Source organism: Trifolium pratense, linkage group LG2 (genome assembly GCF_020283565.1).
Source record: "Trifolium pratense cultivar HEN17-A07 linkage group LG2, ARS_RC_1.1, whole genome shotgun sequence".
NCBI lineage: Eukaryota > Viridiplantae > Streptophyta > Magnoliopsida > Fabales > Fabaceae > Trifolium > Trifolium pratense.
In genome coordinates this window covers 40,023,534-40,044,439 of record NC_060060.1, presented here as the reverse complement: position 1 = coordinate 40,044,439, position 20,906 = coordinate 40,023,534, and the positions used below count along the sequence as shown (strand labels likewise).

Below are 20,906 nucleotides of genomic sequence, written 5' to 3'. Positions count from 1 at the left end.
AATCTTCTAATTTTCTTTTCCCTTCAAATTAGGGTGTATGCAATGGAATGAATATTTATAAAATATATTCAAACAATGGAATGGTATATTTACTCCATTCCGCTCCGTTCCACTCCATTCTATTATGTTCCATTCCGCTCTATTCCATTTTGTACCACCAATCCAAACATAGTCTAAGAAGGAAAAAAAAAACTGTTAATTGAAAAATTGATGTATTTGATCCATAACAGTGGTCACGTACGACAGTTTTTCAATGAAGTTAAAAAATATTTTTTTTGTTTATAATAGTGACTAGAGGGAGTACACATTTCGCAAATCTCAATTCAATGGGCAAAAAATGTCAAAAAATTTATCTAAACGAGAACTAAGTGATCGGCCTCAATTAGTTAATGAGTAATCATAAAGATTGATTGTTTAAGAGAACTCGGGGTTAATTTTTTTGAAAAATAATTATTAATCAAATTTTACTTATTTTCCAATCAAACTTTACTGTAGGAAGAACTCAACTCTATCATTGAAGAACGAGAGGGTTAACACGATGATAAATGATAAAGGGTCTTGCTAACGAGTGTAAGGGGGTTAACTTATTTTACTTATTTTTCGTATATACATATAAATAAATGTATATTTATTTATTTTTATAATATTATTGTATTTTTTTTATATTACAATATATTTTTTTAAACAATGGGTTAAACCCAAAATTGACACAAAATAACAAGGCTAAAATTGACCCAAAATTGATTACAAGGAGATGCAATTTTAATGGGTCACCCCCATATTGATCCGTAGAATTCAGGAGCTCATAAACTTAGATTGACACATCCAGTTTAAGCATACGCGGCGAGAAGGCAACAGAAACGTTGATTGGCTAGCTAATCATAGTTTAGCACATAGTTTTTTTGATGTAATATCTTTGGAGAGTCCTCCTAGAGAGCTCCAGAGTATCCTCTTTGATGATTTTTTCGGGGCTTGCATGTCTAGGAATGTGTGTTTAGTTCCTTAATTTCTTTTTCTTTTGGGCTTTTGCCCTCTTCATGTACCAAAAAAAAATTTCCAATTTTTAAAATAGAATAATTAAAATTTAATATAGTCAAAGACTCAAAATAAGAGAGTTAAAAAATTGCTATTAAACTTGTCCCAAAAAAAATTGCATTTAAACCAAAACAATTACAGCATTTTTCAATACAACCGAGAAAGTTGATGGCACAGGGTTTGTGAAAGGGTACCGTGGCAAAATATAAGCTAAGAACGTTTGGCAAATCCAATAATTAATTATTGTTATCCATTTACACTCACACTACTGCTTCTGCAATGGAGGGAGCATTACTTCAACTCTCTTCTTCACCTTCAACTTCATCTTCCAAACTCAACCACCGTTTTTGTCTTCCCTCTTCCCTACTAAACCACCACTCTTACTTTCTCCTCAAACCCAAAATTAACACCTCTACTTCATCTCCTTTCTCTCTCAAATGCTCTCTCCGTGGTTCCACTCCAGCACTCGACAAAGTTGAAGCTTCTGTTATAGGAATAACCGATAACTCTTCATCTTCTTTTCCTAAAGTCGATAAAGCCGGTCGGTTTTGCAGTCCTAGAGCCGCTAGAGAACTTGCTCTGTAAGCACCTTGCAATATTGCAATTCCATAACTCCCTAGTGCTGAATTTCATAGATTAACTGTTTTTTTTTTTTTTTTTGAAGGTCTATAATTTATGCGTCGTGCTTGGAGGGATTGGATCCGATTCGGCTATTTGAAAAACGGATGAATGAGCGCCGAGGCAATTGCTCACCATTGCTTTTGGTTGTGGTTATTGGCTATGATTTTTATTGTGTTGAAAATTGAATTGAATGTGTTTGTTTGTTTGTTTGTTATAGAGGCTGGCTATGAATTTGACAATAACAAATTGTTGGAGTATAATCACATGAGTTTCGGAGGGCCACCTGTTGTTGTTCAAACGAATGAAGAAGCAAATGAACTTCTAAAGAACATTCAACTCGAGTCTGCAATTGGTAATAATCAGTAGTAATAATTAAAACAATAATGGGTAATGTTATATCATATGAAACTGTAGTCATGTCGCCGAGTATACTAATATTCAGATTATTCTATCCACTATGAATCTATTCGAATAGAAATTGATTCATTCTTTATACTACAGAATTTATAGTATATTTATACTAATTTATACTACTACTAGTATAACTAGTATGGAGTATTTAGTATTCAATATAGTATAGTACTACTTTCGATATAGTATAGTACGGCAAATGCAGTCTGATGTGTGTCATTTGCGAGTCAAGATCAATGGAGAGGATCCCAACTCGTCATTTGCAGCCCTGTTTAAAACCGTATTTCACTGTTATCCAATCAGATATTATCTTTTTACCACATTAGCTTAAGATATTATCTTTGTCACTTGTATGCCTAGGAAAAGTTTTTGACTTGGTTGTAAAACATTTATTATCTCCTCAGTTTACAGTTTCCTTTTGTACCTTTTGTAACAAGTTATGTTTTGTTGCATTCCAGAAGAAGAAGTACTTGCAGCTCCCCCAAAGCTGGTATATAGTAGACTGATTTTGAGGTAAATCTCTTTACATATAATGCATGCATCAGACTTATACTTGTAGCTAAAGCTTGTCATTTTTCCTCAAACACTGCAAATTTGAGTGCTCTTGTGTGTGTGATTTTCTTTTTCTTTTGCTTTTATTGACATCTTATTCCAACCATTGTGAGGGAAGCTAATAATTTAATACTGTTATATCGGCAGGTTTACTAGGAAACTATTGGTTGCGGTTAGGGATAGATGGGACAGTCATGTCCCTGCTATTAACAAAGTCATCCCACCAAGTTGGCAGGTACACGAAATGTAACAGCTTTTGCAGACTAATTATTATCTCCCCCTTGCAACCCTAACATAATGAGCCAATAGATATTGTAAATGCTTTACCTCACTCAAAAGTTTGAGTTAGGTCAAGAGGTGAGGATTGTCCAAACTTTATAATGACTATATCGGCCATATTTAATGTGTTAAGTCAAGGTTACAAAACAGAAAAATTGACCACTACAGCGCCAAACAATTCGTGTATTGATATTGAAATGTTTATATATATATTCTCAATTATTTGGCCATTTCAAAATATTCAATCAAGCTCCACCACCACTTGTAACTGTTATGGTTTTATATATCCCATGCGTACACGCACCCGCCTGCACTCACGCATATTATTACTATAGTGATGATTATTAAATATGACTTTGTTTGCTAATGGCCATAATATGCATATTGTTTGTTGATGCATTCCAGAATGAACCAGGGGGGAAGATATTAGAGCTTTCTATTCTTCACCTCGCAATGTCTGAAATAACTATGTTAGACACCAGACACCAAATCGTCATTAATGAGGTACATCTTAATTTTCTGTAATTACTGACTTTTTATTTTTCTTCATCTATAGAGGTGCTAGGGAAACTATTGTTGTATTTCAACATATGACAACTATGGGTGTGAATAGGCCAGACTTAGTTTTAAAATTAAATCTTAAGTAAGACCTATTTGCCTTCAGAGGCTTTATTTTAAGCCTGACCGGACTTTTTAAAAGTCTAGCCTGACCTATTAGCCTAGCTTGACATGCCTACTAGGCTTTTTGGAAAGTCTAAGCCTGACAGTTTAAATAGGTTTTTTGGAGAGCCTAAGTCTGGCAATTTAAATTGACTTTTTAAAGAGCTTGAGCCTAGTTTTTTTACTGAACGAGCCAGGCCGAGCCAGACTTTAAGTAGGTCAGGTCATAGGCCACTGTCAGACAACCTGGTCTATTCCTACCCCTAAGGACAACGTCATTATTTCTACTATTGGAATGAACTTAATGTGTAACGCTGAAATGATAGCTAATAAGGGAGTTAGTAATGATACTTCCATATTGCATTGCATGTCTTATACATTCACACACTTGCACAAGAAAAAAAGAAACTCATATGATGTACTAGTACTATTTTTGTTTTGAAGGCGGTGGATCTCGCTAAACGGTTCTGTGATGGAGCAGCCCCTCGTATAATTAATGGCTGTCTACGCTCATTTTACCGAGATCTGGAGCTTGAGGCATCAAATAAGAGGGTTTAGTTGATCTCGATGTACATTATTTGTATGCTTATTAGTATTGCTTTAGATTGTTGAAAATATTGATGTGGATTTGAGGAAACAGATGAGTTAGAGACATGTTGCTATAGGTTGGTGTGAATGGCAAGATCTTAAATAGGAGTTATGTTTTAAAGTGGATGCTGAAATGTAGACGATTTTCTACAAGTTTATGGGTATATGAGATTTTTTTTTTCTACAGGCAAAATGCTAAACACCTTCTAAACATTTTGCTTGCTGGATTATGTCCGTCATCGATATATAAAATTAATACGGGATATATATTTGTTATTTGATGAATATGTAGAATAAAGCACGACAAACATTTGTTGTTGATGAAAAAAATATGGGACATATTATCGCAAGTAGAAAAACAACTACAGGTTTGCATGATGCAGTAGGAAGCCATATTACTACTCCCACTGTTTCAAAATATTAAAAAATAGTTTTCAATCGCACAAGTATAAATTGTATAATGAGCGTCACATGATTATAGTTTTCAAATTTTAACTCATTACAAATCTTCTTTATTGTATTTTAAAAACTTATAAGCCACTAGGTTTAGTATGATGAGGGGTTTGAGTAGTATGTTATAGGTTATGGGTTTGATTCCCACTCATTGTAAACAAAAAAAATCTTATGAATTTTAATTCATAGTATTATTTTTTAATTTTTTTTAATGTTTTGTAGGACACATATATAAGTGATGAATAATTTAGCAAGTGAACTAAAGTATCGGTAAGTAATAAAATAAATTCGTATTTACAAGTATTGTTTCATTATCGACAAAATAATTGTATCATATTTATGATGTAAATGCATGGGGAATTTGTTTGGCAAAGTTGGTTTGTCAGACAATAAAATTGATGATTTCAAAGGATTAGGAGATGATTAGGTCTTTTTGAATCACTTTCTTTTCATAATTTGGTAAATGCGATCCTATACCATTTCACTCTTAAACGCGATCCTATAATACCATTACACACATGATATCAAATTATTTTATTAATTATTTTATTATTATTTATATTTTATTAATTTATATTTTAAAATATATTTTATAAAAAAAATCAATAGATTAATTTGTTATTCTATTCTGTCATTAACTCAACTCAAATTTAGGATAAACTTTTTAACTTGAGAGACGATATATGATAAGTTTCGGATAAACTTATCATATCTCGTTGTCACACCAAAGACTTGATTGGGACAAGATATATTCTATCATGTCTCTTATCCTACGCACTAAACGTCCAAACAAACCCTTAAGGTGGATAAGCGAGATGAACAAGATTCAAACCTATATATTATATAAGCGAGATGTAACATTATTCAAATGTTACACCGGTATAATTTGATCACTTCTCATATATATATATAATGTCCCTACCAACCAGCAGAACTTATATTTAAGTTTTTATAATTCGTCAAGTTTTTTTTTTTAAGTTTTTATAAAAAAAAAAAACCAATCCAAGGGGTGCTCAAATCCAAACCAATCAAAATAAAAACCGCAAACCGATCCAAAAAATCGAAAACCGCAAAAAACCGAATATTTTTGGATGTGTTTGGATGTCCTTTTGTGAAAACCGTTGGATCGGATCGGATTTCGGATCAATTTTTCAAAACTGATCAAAACCAAACTAAACCGCATACATATATTTTAATATTTATCTTTTTATTAGTATGAATATATATTGCATTAACCTATTTTTTGTTCATTTTAAATTTTGTTAATACTATTTGTTAGTTTAATTTAATTAATTTTTCACCTTTTGATATGTTTCAAATATAATTGACAATTTTTGTAAAAATTGACAATTGTCATTCCAAAATATTAACTTTTATTATATTATACGTTATTTCTTACATCAAACTAAATATTTATGTTGTCAAAAAAGTCAAACTATTATTTTATAGTGTTTTTTATAATATTAATATTTAATAAAAAAATTTACATTTTATAATTTGGATGTTCAAAAACCGATCCAAATTAAACCGCATAAAATTGGATCGGATCAAATTGGATTTTTTTTGTTTGTCATCCAAAACCGAACCGCAAATAAATTAATTTTTGGATCAGATGAGTTTTTGCATCAAAACCGATCCAAACCGAACCGCGAGCACCCCTAATTATACCGGTGTAATTTGTCTTATATATATATATATATATATATATATATATATATATATATATATATATATATATATATATATATATATATATATAGGGTAAATAGGGTTTTACCTCCCTGCAAAATGGGTGAATTTTGCATTACCCCATGCAATTTTTTTTTTGTGATTACCCCCCTGTAATATAAAGATTCATTCAATTACCCCCCTAATTCGTCAACTAGACATGGAATCTTTTTTTTTTTATGATGTGACATGCATATGTGGATTTTCTTAGAATTTTTATTTATTTTTATTATTATAATGATTCCAAATCATTGTTATTTAAAATAAAAAATAAAAAAATCTTCATCTCAAATCCCACAATTTTTTTTCTTCAAAAAACAACCTTAATATCAAATCTCAGGAAACAACTTTTATCTCAAATCCCTAAATCGAAAAAAAAAAAAAAAATCATCATCTCCACAATTCCTCCAATTTAAACTCTTCCTCCACCTCCTCCATAACCACCACCACCAACAACAACAACCCTAACATAATCAACTCCTTCATCCCTCTCCTTCTTGGTCTCTACACGTGTTCATTCCTTTGATGTGAAGGATATGGGTTGGGTTAGCAATTACAAGTTCAAGAAAAATAACAACAACACATGTTCTCCAAACATCATTAATTCTGATTTAATTTTAATTTTTTGGAAAATCAACAAACAACAAAATTTAGAGTGATGCCTCAAGAAAGAGAGATGCAATTTGTGGGAAAGAGAGATGGACGACGGTGGTGGTGGCTGGTGGTGGAGAATGAACTGTGAGATTTTATGTTTTGAGAAACTTATGACTTTTTTATGGTTTTGGATTTATGGGTTTGAGATTGAATTGATGAGATAAAATTTAAGATTGAAGATGAAATTTGTTGTTGTTGTTTGTTCTTCCCATGAGAGTGGTGAAGATTGTTGATGTTTCTTGCCGTTTGTTTTTCCCCTTTTTTGTTTTTTATTTTTTATTTTTTTTAAATGACATAGCTCAATATGTGGCAAAATAAAAATTAAATAAATAAAAACAGTAAAAAAAAGCCATGTGTAAAAAAAAAGCCACGTATGCTTGTCATGTCAGCAAAATTAAGATTTCAAATCCATGTTGTCAATTCAGGGGGTAAAACAAAGAATCTTAATATTACGAGGGGGGAATCACAACTTTTTATTTTATAGGGGGTAATGCAAAATTCTCCTATTTTGCAGGAGGGTAAAACCCTATTTACCTATATATATATATATATATATATATATATATATATATATATATATATATATATATATAATGTCCCTACAAACCAGCATAACTTATATTTAAGTTTTTATAATTAGTCAAGATTTATTTTTTAAGTTTTTATAAAAAAAATAATAATAATAAAAAATCATAAACCTCTTGAATGAAAAGAAGGATGGAGAAAGGGCAATCGATCCGTGGAGACAATCGGTTGAGTTGGCGGTAGGTCGATAGCTGATAGCCGTAGGCAGCCAGTGTCTCTGTTTCCAAATCCCCAAATCCAATCACAAAACCCTAATTTAAAACGCAGTGCCTTGTTGTCGTCGAAAGAGATAGTTGCGTTGAAATGCTGGGTGGGTTATACGGAGACCTACCTCCACCTTCTTCTGCCGAAGAAGAAAAACCAACCACCAATGTCTGGTCAAGCAGCACCAAAATGGCCCCCGCCACTCTCCGTAAACCATCTTCTCTTTTCACACCTCCTCACACCCTTCTCAGATCCCAAAACAAACCTAAAATCACCAATTCCAAAACGGTTCTGTCTTCTGCACCACCTATACTTGCTCCGGCACTTGAAGAGGTGATGCAACCGGCTCTGGTGGGCGTGCAGTCGACTGTGTTGGAGGAGTATGATCCTGCAAGGCCGAATGACTATGAGGAGTATCGAAGAGAGAAGAAGAGGAAGGCAAGGGAAGTGGAGATGATGAGGGAGCTGGAGAGACGGCGGGAGGAGGAGGAAGAGAGGGAGAGAGAAAGGGAGAGGGAAAGAGAGAAAGAAAGAGAAAGGGAGAGAGATAGGGATCAGGGTGATTCCAGGTTGAATATTTCGGGTGAGGAGGCCTGGAGGAGGCGTGTGGGGATGAGTGGAGGCGGTGGAGGTGGTGGGGCTGTGCCGAGGTCGCCATCACCTCCGGGGAATGTGGATGGATTTACTATTGGGAAGTCGGAGACTGGCGGCTTGGGGGTTGGTGCTGGTGGGCAGATGACTGCTGCTCAGAGGATGATGGCGAAGATGGGGTGGAAAGAAGGGCAAGGGCTTGGGAAACAGGAGCAAGGGATTACTACTCCGTTGATGGCGAAGAAAACCGATAGACGAGCTGGTGTTATTGTCAATGCCAGTGACAGTAAGTCTGATAAGAAAGTCAAGAGTGTTAACATCAATGGAGTACCTACCAGAGTGCTGCTACTTAGAAACATGGTATGCACATTTTCACATGTTAACTACTGGTGGTTTGGTTTCAGTGCTTATGTGTTTGTTAACGATGCTGATATATTTCCTGAACTTTAAGCCATGTTTTATATGAGATGGATAATAATTGTGATGAGTTTATTCCCTGCTTTATAGTGTTGCTCTCCTGCATTGTTATGATGTGTTTTTAAGAATAGTAGTACACATTTTGTTGTTTGTTATTTTGATTCTGTTTGCTGTGGAGTTTTAATTCTAAAATATCACAGACTCGTTGTGTAGTTGTTCTTTGGTTTATTTGGCATATGATGTGGCCTTCTGATGTTTTGACTTGGTGATCACTGGATGTGATTTCAATTATTTATGGTTTTCTATTATAACTTAATAAGCTATGATCAGCTTATATCATTTGCATTATTAAAATGAACATCACACTTTTTACCAGGTTTTCCTTTTGCTAATGATTCTGTTTTACTGGTCAGAAATTGTGTCTTAGTAATAATTAGTGACTGCTCTTTCAGTATGGTTTTGAAGATATATATTAAATATCTGTTAACATTATATATTAGAAGAACGGAGGGCCAAATTGGCTTGCCTCTGTTAGTTAGACATTGTTTGTAGAGACTTGAAAGTATTAGAGAAGCTGTGCTGCACGTGTTAGCTAGCCTCCCTCTAACACAATACTAGAGGTAGTCGTATATAAAGAGGGGGAGAATGTAATTTAGGCATCTTAGTTGGTCAGTTAGTTATTGGGGCAGACCAGGTGCTTGATCTTTGAGCAACTTTTTTTTATCATATGGGCTCTTAAGTTACAGCTCAAGACCTGGCTTCTACACTTAATCTGGCAGCTACTGTTTTTTTTTTTTTTTTTTTTGAAGAAGTTAAATTAGCCGACCCAAATTGGCACAAGAGAGAATCGAACCTGAGACCTTAAGGAGGAGCACACTCCCAGGTCCCAAGACAATACCACCAAACCAACCCAAGTGGGTTCTGTCTGCTTCTTGTTGCCACAATATCAGGTTTCCAAGAAAGAGCACGGTAATCTCATGTAGAATATCTTTCTGAAGGAGAGTCTGCCCAATCAACATTTATATAATGAAACTCATGTACAAAGTCATTGAAAAATTCGGCCTGGCTGCTATAAGATCATTGATGTTCTATGAACAAATGTTAGGAAGTGAAGTGTGAACGAGAATAGAAAATAACGGCTGTAAAGATGAGAATAGATGAACAGACATACGAGATAAGATATGATGTAGAATGAAAATATCTGAAAGAAAGTTGGAGTAATAAATGTCGAGGATATAAGTAAATGTCCATGATTGATACTGGTCCTGAGAATATAGAAACTATGAAAGAAAAGGTTGGAGAAAGAATGAGTACAATCAGTTGTTCCTTTCAGGGTTTTGAGACCCTGAAATCTTTCCTTCTAAAACCAATATCCAACAAAGTATAAAACCCCTAATCTTTTCTCCCTTCTCTTTATTGTAGCCTATCCCTGCCAATCCTGTTAGAATTGTAACCAACTCTATCCGTGTTGACTAATAAATCAGCTCATTGGGTGTACCTGACAATACTCCACCCTGAAATTTTCCCCTTCTCCTCGTTAAATTCAGGAGAATACTCTTTCACCCATTATCATGCAGCAATCAATAACCTTCTCCTTCCCTTGAATATCCCTCCATCAATTTGGAATTTCATTCTTGCAAACATGGGTTTGACAATATTTCTCATCACACTAAAAAAATAACCCCTTCTTGACCTTCTACTGTAATTATGCCTCAGTAGATGAGTAACTGTTTTTCAATGGCCTGTTCTTATAATGTTATGATGTTAATGCAATGTGAGGAGAATAGGGGATGATATTTATAACTATTTTTATTTATAACTATTAATATACGGTGTAATTGTAAATAGGGAGCTTGGGTTTATTAGCAGATTGGAATTTTGATATGTTGTCCCTGGATAGATTGTGGCTTTATTTCTTATTTTGGAATTTTGGATTAGAACTACTTCAGAGTTCAGTCAAGTTTGGGTAATGCCTTTTAAGAATTACAGTTCTTGGAGTTAAGTATGTGTGGTATAGTTTCTTTCTCGGGGATGCTTGCTACTTTCAAACTGACTTGTATCACTTCATGGTTCTAACAGAGTATATATTATTCCTACCAAAGCTAAATAACTTTTTTTTTTCTCATTGAGAATGGACCTGGGAGTTGAGATTCTGTTCCTAATATTTTGAAGGAATTGAAAAAAAAAAACAATTCAGTTCCTTTTTTGCAGCTCTGAAATTCATTTTCATTCTTTAGGGAATTTTGTGGGGATAAGTCCCTTTTGATTTTGTGCCTGCATTGTAATTAATGGTTTGATAAATACTTGCCGACACATTTAATATCTTGTGTCTGTTGTAAACTGTTTAGGCACGGGGGTGGAACATAGAGAGGTGTGCACTATGTTTTCCTTATTTGCATGTTATTAATGCTGAGGTTGATCACGATTCACAAAGCAATATATCAAATTTAGTTGTTTATCTGAAGTTGTCTTTGTTTGACATTTTGATCAACAGAAGAAATTTACTTAGAAAGAGGAGGGGGAGGGAGCAGTCTTTCCTAAGAAAGAAAGAAATAATGCCATCCCCCTCCCTGCACAAAAACCTAAAACATCAGTCTTGTGATGTAAGGAGCTCTCCAATCCCAAAAATTAGAATGCTCAATGCTATGTTATTCTTTTTATTTCTTCCAATCAAATTTTACTTCTCGTTGGATTGAACTGAAATTGATACTGTAGTTGTGATTTCCATCACACGTCTATACTGAGCAGAGATAAATCATAGTTCATAAAGAGCCAGTGCCCTGTATACTGTAACTTAAGGTTGTTCTCCAGAGTACCTGATGAACTTGACGTAGTACACATATGCTCTGCATGCTTTTGAGTCCTTATTATTTATCTGTATCATTAAAAGCTCAACAGTGATTGTATTAGTTCGTCCTAAAATGGTGTTTAATTTGTTATGTTTGAACATGACTCATTGTTGCTTTGTTTTGAAGGTGGGGCCTGGCGAGGTAGATGATGAGCTGGAAGAGGAGGTAGGATCAGAATGTGCCAAGTATGGAACAGTAACCCGAGTTCTGATATTTGAGATAACAGAGCCAAATTTTCCCACCGACGAAGCAGTGAGAATCTTTGTGCAGTTTGAGAGATCCGAAGAAACAACTAAAGCGCTTGTTGACCTTGATGGTCGATACTTTGGGGGTAGAGTAGTGCGTGCCACATTTTATGACGAGGATAAGTTTGGCAAGAATGAGCTAGCTCCGATGCCAGGAGAAATTCCTGGCTTCACTTAGAAGAACAGAGCGTCTATGATTTTTGTCAAGTTGTTCTTAGTGATTATGCGACTTGAAGTTGGAGTTTAATATTTCATTACATGATAGTTGAGCATATTTGGTTAAGCTCCAATCTCGGTCTAAATGTTTTTGTAACAGTGACTAAGGATTGTTGCTTAGGGAATTATTGTGATGTCCACACTGAAAATACCTTACCTGCACTAATGAGTAAGTCGCCACTGTACATTGTTTGAACTTGAACGTTCCTTAATATTATTATCACATGGAGATTGAGATACCATCGAATATGCTATTCCCATTTGATCTTAAACTTATTAAGACTAATTTACTGAAATTTTTGTACTAAATAGTTGTTTTTGTGTGTAAACAAATCCATCCACAATACTTGCATCCCTGATCCTACCTTGCGCATGTTTGAAAGTATGACATTGATTAGAATAAAATGGAAATGTTTCATTCAAAATGAGAGTGTGGAACCCGTTTTTTTTTATATAAAAAAAAAAGAGGGTGTGGAAGTGGAACTACTATAGTACTATGCTACACAAAGGCCTGTCTAAAAAATTGGAGAATCAAGGAGTGAACTGCATGAATTTCACTTCTCTCCTTTGTTAAACATCCAAATAACATTTTCTATTCCACTCCATTAGGATACACTTTTCCGTCCTCTTTAAAACTCTAATATAGATGATAGATTGCTTAAATAGCTTAGAGAGAAGAAAAGGGTCAGGTGTGAAGGTTGGTTCAAATTTTCGAAGTCTCACCAGTGTTTTATTTGATTTACATACTCTCATTTTGCTCGTTACACGACTAGAATATAATTTTATGTTAGTTGCACATGAAGTTATATTTCACTCTTCATAAGGGTACACAATGAAATAGATACAAGACTGTGAAGATGCTTCTTGGATAGAAAGGAACAAATACACAGTTATTTAATCTAATGAAACTTTAGTAGACTGTTGAGAAAACGGGGAACCATGATGTTAGTTAAAGCCATTCTGTTGGAAGGAACTAATAAGGTGTTCAGACCTCAGAGTGCCAAAACCATTAAGCTACAACAGGGTTCTACAAAATGGGTCTATTACCAGAAAAATTAGCTATTGTCCAAATATTCTTTGAAAAGTTAAAAGGATCATATCTTTACACTTCAATAAAAACATATTATCAAACCCTGAGTTAATCAAGAAAATTGCGTTCTGAGTTAAACCATCAGTACAAAACAATATGTTTCTTTGACATTAGTAATAAAATTCCAGTGGCATTTACTCATTTAGCTAGCAAGTTGACGTAGTGCATTGTACATAACCTCACTGCTCCTAACACCAAAATCTATGCTCTAACATGCTCACAAAACAAAAGCATCTTCCAACCTTGAACAATCATCTTGAACAAAGGCATGTGGTTTTCAGCTAGTCAATGAGAAAGGGTGCATCCCTCTCACCAGTTCCAGGGAATTCAGATAGGACAACTGGCATTTCTTCACTCTCACCAATTCCAGAAAATTCAAACTGGAAGTCACCTCTAAGAATTTGAACTTCAAAGACAATTTTATCTTTACTTTGCTCCATGAGCTCAAAAACGCATGCGTCTCCAAGCTTCAAATTATTACCTTTCACAAAATTTCCCCAGCCCTTGCTATCAAACTGCTTGCATATGTTTTGGCCATTATAAATCATGTTCCAGCCCTTACCACGACAGTTTATAATAGTCGGAACTGCTACAAAAGGAAGTGTTGAGCATATATTGCCAGATGGCCCCTATATACACAAACAATACAAGATTTAAACGATTTTTTCATGCACCTTTCCAAAACCTTCATTAATTGACAGTATACTATATTGATTGCCTGCACAAATAAGAAACTGTCTTGTCTTGTGTGCTAAAATGTGCTCAGCATTTCAATAGAAAAATGAATTTCCTATATGATACAGAGAATATGGACCTTTTTGAAACAACAAAATGTGCTAAAAATGAATTTCCTTTATGATACATTTCCAAGCATAAAACCAAATGTGCTAAAATCATGGCCATAAATCTGTCGTCTAAATATATGATAAGATCTATCTTGTTAGAAGCCACTGCAATTGATCCAAATGAGGAGAAATTATATCATAGATGTAATAGTAAGTAATGCATCATCAAAGAAAATGATGGTATTTTACTTCTGAAAGTGTGGTAGTATATCCTTTTGTAAAATCAAGTATGAAATTACCGCTGCATAACGGGGTCTGAGATGTGTTTTTGAAATAATCACATCAAAGTATGGCTTTCCTGAAAGCGGCTTAATTCCATCCGTTTGCATATTTGTCATGGGAACAGAAGGCGGTGGTAACGGGGCTTGATTTTCCACTTCAACTTGACAGCTACTCACTGAAAATAAATGTGAAGTTGGTGATAGGTGGTGAAGATGAAAGTTGATAATGAACTGAGAATGAGGGCAGGAAAACCTAAGTTACATCAGTAGACTCGGTACATCTAGCTCAAGCATTCAGAAGTTCAAATAAGAATGATGCAAAGTGATAATTCTCCAACAAGTTTCTTAGTAAAAGCAGGAATTTAGATGAACTCCAGTTTGCAAATGTAATACTAGTATAAAACAATGAGGAAGATGAGTAATCATAGAAGGAAACTCATTAAACACGAGTCCAATCATTTGGTTAGTGACTAGTGAGTCCTATGTAAACTGGTTGGTTTTGAGACACAGAACACTCATTCACATTGAAGGGGATCTCTTCTCTTTTAAGGCTCTGTTTGGTAAGGCCATATTTTGAGCTTATAGCTTATAAGCTCATATGGCCAAAAAAAAATCTGTTTGGTAAATGTTTTTCAAAAAGAGCTTGTAGTTTATTTTACTAGCTTATAACTTATTTTTCAAACGTTATTTCAAGTAGCTTATGAGCTTATAGCTTATCATTTTTTTTCTTCCAATTTTACCCCTGCTATCTTACTTGAAAAAAATTAAATATTAATTAAATCTATATTTTTATATCATTTCATAAGTTCAACCGTTAATTTTATGAAACACTACACATTCAATCAGCTAGCTTATACGCTATAAGCTAAAAGCTAGCTTATAAACTATTCACTATAAACTCATCCGCAATAAGCTAGCTTATCAGCTATCCGTTATTTTTTATGAAACAGGGCCTAAGTGTTGCTTTAAGGAGTGTATCTTTAAAATATACAGTACATGAATATATTGGTGACAACCAAGCTCAAGCTTCAAGTTATTATGCTAAATAAACCAATTTGAAGATTACCTCTTCCACCTGACTCTGAAGACGACATCACTAGAGACGATAGAAACTTGTGGGTACCACTCCCGATCTATTTTGGCAAAAGGCAAGGGTATGTTTTGTTAAAAAAAAAGTAGGATGGTAAATAAGGAAATGAAAAGATAGATATTTAAGGGTTTTGGCCTTTTTTGATGTTATTTGAAGCTGTTTTGGCTTTTTTTGCTTCTCTTGTTGTTAGGCTGCTGTGTTTAGGGGGAGGTGTGGTGGTTCATTGGTTCTGCTTTCTTTTTTGTTTTTCTGATGGGTTCTAATTGTTCCTGTCATGTGCCCTTTGTGTATTGCTTGTACTCAAAGTGCTTTTTAATAAAATTTTGCTAGTTCAAAAAAAAAAAAATTTAAAAAGAAAGGTTAGTTTGATTATAAAATGTAAGTAATTGAAGGACAAAATATTATATTGGTATTTTAAAATACTAGACGCTTACCCGTGCGATGTACGGATATGCACTGTTTTATACTATAACGTCCAGAAATTATTTATATAGGTCGTAAATTTAAAATTAAAACAATAGGTATTATCAAAATAATAGTTACAATATTTTTTCAAAAAAAAATAATAATAATAGTTATAATAGAATTTATCTAAATGTGATATGAAATATGTGTTTATATATTTAAAAAAGCTTATTTATACATCACATTTGAAGTTACTTTGGTATCTTCTTCATATTGGCTGGCAATATTTTTAACTCATTATTTAAAATAACTCTGGAAATGACAACATATAATTGACTATGGAAAAAAATTGATGTTGAAACATAACTTTTTTTTGTATTGTAAATCTCATGGGAGGATTTTGAGTTGGATAAACTACTTAGCTTCATTATCAAAGAATCTGACATTTATATTAATTTGAAACATATTGGGGAAAAGATAAATCAACTTAATTCGTACTCAAAATCGAATATGATATTAGTAAATTTTATTTTATCTATTTTTTTTACTAACACTTCAAATTGATTTTTATTTGGATCAATCAAAAGAACGCGACGATGAATTTCCGTACCAAAATCATCAGTAAATAGTCCCGACAATCGACCAACTCTCTATATACACAAAGATTGGACAAAAGTTTATTAGAAAAAGCATTAACTATTTTGATGCAAAAATAATAAAATACATAAAATAATAAAATAAACAAAAAAAAAAAACTGAATAGTAACACAAATTATATTAATTTACTAAATGTTATACTAAAAATAGTTGTAGCAACTTACAAAGAAAATAATCTATCATCAATTTGTTGAAAATGATATAAAATTACATCATTACTGACTGTTCAAAAAACATCTCTTTCTCTAAAAGTTACAAGACAATCGTTTAGCCATTGATCATCCATCTTGTTAAACAACAATAATGCAATTACTAGTCTTCCTAAATCTCAATTTTCAATTTAATAGTAATGCACTTACAAGGAACCGTTACTAATTTATTGTCCTTCTTGGCTCAAAGGGCTACAAATGTATGCAGCGAGCCCAAATGAATTGCGAGAAACATGACTTTCTCATTCATGACACTTGTTTTAGAGTCATGAATTTGAACTCACTCTTACCTCGTACCACATATTAAATGAATGTAAAGTGGATGATGTAGCTAAATGAAAGATTTTCATTGGTTTAAATGAATTAGGGTTGGACAACTATCTAGGATTTATATATATAGATTTGCACTTAAAATAAATAGTTGTCTAGTGCGGCGCAACATCATTAATCCCGACTCTCAGTTGTGTGTGACTGGTTGCTGGAGTGTGGAAACAACATAACATTTGGTGGTGAGCTCGTCGCTCATGCTTCTGGAGGCCCGTGAGCACGCCGCTCATGCATCTATTTTGGTGGTGTAACATTTAGGTGGTGTGGTATGAATGGAACAATAGACTTATAAAGACTAAAGTTTTAATTGTTCATATGTTAGATAAGGTCAAAGCACATTCACCATGGTGAATGAAGACTATAATGTGAATCTCGATTTAAATTCTCACGTGAAGACCTATAAGCTGAAAGTATCTATCTATCAATCAGACATGTGTATCACGGTGTTCATGTGGCAATCTCATCCAAAATACCCTTTCCTCCTCTTACTCAACAGAGACGAATTTCATTCTCGGTCGGTACTAATCATTTCACTTTTACTTACTATTTGATACAAACAAACAAATTCATTCTTTTGACTCTTTAATTAAGGCCTACGGATCCGTTGGCTTGGTGGGGTGGCGCCGAAACAATATTGGGCGGTAGGGATGGACTCTGCGGCGGTACATGGTTGGCTTCCACCAAAGATGGTAAGGTTGCATTTCTCACCAATTTTAGAGAAGTACAAGATATTCCACAACCCAACACTAGAGGGGATCTCCCACTTCGTTTTCTTCAGGTCAGTCAGTTCATGCACTCCATCTGTTTGTAAAAATTCTCCAAATTTAACTATCATTCTGATACTTAGGCTAGGCCTTGTTTTCATAAACTATAGTATATATAAAATCAATAAATTGTAGTATTTATAAGTTATGGTAGTAAATTTATGGACTAAGCTAATAACAGCCGCGTACTGTATATTAGACATGTCATAAACTATTTTCATAAAAAAGTTCTCCCAAATATTGTCACAAGTGTTTATGACTTTATGCACAAGTTCAAATAAGTCAATTCAAGCATACCTCGTTAGTCCTAAAGTCTATGAAGCAAATACACAGACAAAGGGCATGGGACTGAATATGAATGTAAGTGATTGAATGTAGTCACATATGCCGTTGTTGTGTTGGTATCAAACACCGACCGGCCTGTGTCAGTGCTACGTTGCATAAAGTATATGGAAATAAATAATATAAGAGCAACTTCAGCACGTAGAGCTTGCGAGTTGCCTAAGGAAATGAAACCGTACCTATTACTTTTCCTTCGTTGGAGTTTGATGATTTGGCACCATTGATTGCTTAAAAACAAATCATGTAAACTATATAAGAAACATTGAAAGTTGGTTGCTTATCAACAAAATACTATTTATTTTGTATAAAAAGGAGTAAAAGACAACAGATAGAATTAATATGGGTGTGTTCGCTATTTGACTCTGTTTGCATTTGGTTTTGGATGTTTGATTGTGGCCTTGGATCAATGCAATTGATTTTTCCTTATTCTCGTGGATTGGATTGGGGATAAAAGAGCTGGTGTGCATATTAAAAGCAAGGCCATTCAATTCAAGGTTTTTGAAATTATGCTTCTTGATTGTGATGCATATGTAAAAAAATTATCATTGTTTTGGAGCCTTTGTCTATATGTTGTCACTGTCTTCTGCTATTTATGTTTTTACATATTTTAGTTAAAGTAGAAAATAAAGTATTACTTGAGAGACTGAAGTGGTGGTTTATCTTCCTTACTCGCTTTCAATTGTGTTTGCTTGGTACCTAATGTAACATTTCATTCATTGATGGTTTTTATGTTGCTGGCAATAGAGCAATAAGAGTCCCCAGGAGTTTGCAGAGGAAGTGCTCAAAGAGGCTCATCTATACAACGGATTTAACCTTGTATTAGTTGATATTTGCACCTCCACCATGGTTTATGTCTTCAATAGACCAAAAAGTGGTTATCTTTCTGTTACCCCTGGAATTCATGTCTTGACTAATGCATCGTTGGACACTCCTTGGCCAAAGGTACACACACAAAGTTACTGATAACTGATTCATGTATGCAAATTAAGTTACACCAGCACTTAATGAAACTAACAACCCCCGCTGAATTTTGACACTATTACGTTCCTTTTTCATTAAGGCTGAATGGTTGCGCCATAGTTTCAAAGAGCTGATTCATGTATGCAAATTAAGTTACACCAGCACTTAATGAAACTAACAACCCCCGCTGAATTTTGACACTATTACGTTCCTTTTTCATTAAGGCTGAACGGTTGCGCCATAGTTTCAAAGAGCTTATTGATGAGTATGGTGAAGGTGAATTTCCAATAAAAGAAATGGTTGAGAAACTAATGACAAACACAATTAAAGATGATGAACAGTGCTTGTTACCAGGGATTCGTCCTCCAGAATTGGAATTTCCATTGAGTTCGATATTTGTTGACATACAACTTCCCTTGGTAAGTAACAAACACATTCCACTTGTTTGCATGCTTAAGCTTAATCTTGATTTTGCACTTGACACTAGCTGAAAATTTGCTGTGCTTAGGGGGCTTATGGAACTAGAAGCTCCTCTGCTTTGTTTGTTACATCAAACAAAGAAGTCACCTTCTATGAGAAACATCTGGACCAGAAGCAATGGAAAGAGAACACGGTAACCTATCAGATCAGTGAGACATAAAGAATGTCAGGGATGTGGTTTAATACCGCTGCAAAAAGAAAAATGTTTAATTAGTTGGATACTATGGTTTAGCCACTCACTAGCACCTTGTCAATATGAATAAAGGGGTTTTCCACACAAATTTGATTAACTAGTCCAGTCTTATTCTGTTCAGTTTTGTTTGGATTAGTTGGTTATTTTTGTCAACTTGTTTGTAACATTTTTCTCACTTGGATTATTTTGTTGTTGCTGACCTTTATAATGATACCTGCATCTTGGACTAGTTTACAGAATAAGCACAAGCTCGTCATAAGGCTGGCTTGCTTTTATGATGTAATATCAGTATGAATTTTAACTTTGTGCCGTCCATATAAATAGAAGTTCAATGTATAACATTTTTGTTTTCCTCTGGTAACAATTAAATTGAGATGAAGATTATCACATCTGATTTGTGTTACTATTATAATGTCATTGTGCAATTTTAATGATATATATCATATCATTTTGCTCAGTTGTCGCAAAATACAAAATACGAAGTTGGAACCTCTGCAACCGTGTACAATGTCGCCGATAGCTACTGTAAATCCACCAATTCCGGGTAAGATAGATTTTCCTTACTGGAATTCAACCTCGGAGAGGGAACTTTCACTTTGAGATTTACCTATGTATAGCAAAGATAACCGTCCTGCCGAAGAGGACCTTCTAATTGAATAATAATACTGTATTGATCAAGACAGTTGGAGTAGATTCTTTAGCCTTGGTTTACACTTTACATGAGTGAATTGATTTGAAATATACCTTTAAATGACATGGACCTGTGGTTTTTGGATCAAAGTTGAAAACGGTGCTGGAATTAAGATTTACTCGCCCCGTTCTTTAATATAAGTCCTCATTGAAATTTTTCAAGTATATTAAGAAAAATTGATATTGTAATAATTTAATAAATGTGTACTTTTTGGATATTACAATTATTGAGTTGTCCTTTGTGAAAATATGTTGTAAACTTGTAGTTAACTTTTTGTATTTCAATGCAAAATAAGGTTATGTTTGGAAAAATAATAATAAATGTGTCTAGTGAATTGAAAATGAGCATATATTTAGGGACAAATCGATTTTAATATATTAATAATAGATATGACAAATAGTTTTTATTTTTCACGATAGAGCGTAAATCTTTAACAATTACTACCAGTAAAAAATTTAAAAATTATCCAACCACCATCTAAAGGAATAAAATTGAAAATGATTTTAAATTAAGCTTCATTGTCTTCACAAAAGAAGAAGAAAGA

At 33.9% G+C, this 20,906-nt stretch overlaps 4 protein-coding genes across 5 annotated transcripts; 3 read left to right on the top strand and 1 right to left on the bottom strand.

Annotated features, from left to right (window-relative positions):
• Positions 1–1,194: 1,194 nt before the first annotated feature.
• On the top strand, positions 1,195–4,332 carry LOC123910003. The gene is made up of 7 exons (XM_045961026.1): positions 1,195–1,616; positions 1,700–1,776; positions 1,874–2,008; positions 2,526–2,580; positions 2,767–2,854; positions 3,304–3,402; positions 4,003–4,332. Exons 1-7 carry the CDS (start codon positions 1,315–1,317, stop codon positions 4,114–4,116), a joined length of 870 nt encoding a protein of 289 aa, XP_045816982.1. The 5' UTR covers positions 1,195–1,314; the 3' UTR covers positions 4,117–4,332.
• Positions 4,333–7,654: 3,322 nt separating this feature from the next.
• Positions 7,655–12,335, top strand: LOC123909003 (DNA-damage-repair/toleration protein DRT111, chloroplastic-like). The gene is made up of 2 exons (XM_045959770.1): positions 7,655–8,721; positions 11,754–12,335. Exons 1-2 carry the CDS (start codon positions 7,870–7,872, stop codon positions 12,048–12,050), a joined length of 1,149 nt encoding a protein of 382 aa, XP_045815726.1. The 5' UTR covers positions 7,655–7,869; the 3' UTR covers positions 12,051–12,335.
• Positions 12,336–13,263: 928 nt separating this feature from the next.
• On the bottom strand, positions 13,264–15,624 carry LOC123908454 (B3 domain-containing protein Os04g0386900-like). The gene is made up of 3 exons (XM_045959096.1): positions 15,311–15,624; positions 14,263–14,420; positions 13,264–13,807 (listed from the first exon to the last, which is right to left on the bottom strand). The coding sequence occupies exons 1-3, from the start codon at positions 15,336–15,338 to the stop codon at positions 13,460–13,462; spliced, it is 534 nt and encodes a 177-aa protein (XP_045815052.1). The 5' UTR covers positions 15,339–15,624; the 3' UTR covers positions 13,264–13,459.
• Positions 15,625–17,024: 1,400 nt separating this feature from the next.
• Positions 17,025–20,058, top strand: LOC123910099 (transport and Golgi organization 2 homolog). 2 transcript variants are annotated; one of them, XM_045961147.1, is made up of 5 exons: positions 17,025–17,446; positions 17,524–17,710; positions 18,783–18,980; positions 19,223–19,417; positions 19,507–20,058. In XM_045961147.1, the coding sequence occupies exons 1-5, from the start codon at positions 17,277–17,279 to the stop codon at positions 19,636–19,638; spliced, it is 882 nt and encodes a 293-aa protein (XP_045817103.1). In that variant the 5' UTR covers positions 17,025–17,276; the 3' UTR covers positions 19,639–20,058. The 2 variants fall into 2 exon arrangements, with proteins under 2 accessions (XP_045817103.1, XP_045817104.1); XM_045961148.1 differs by adding an exon at positions 18,493–18,532 and having other exon boundaries at positions 17,328–17,710.
• Positions 20,059–20,906: the final 848 nt, after the last annotated feature.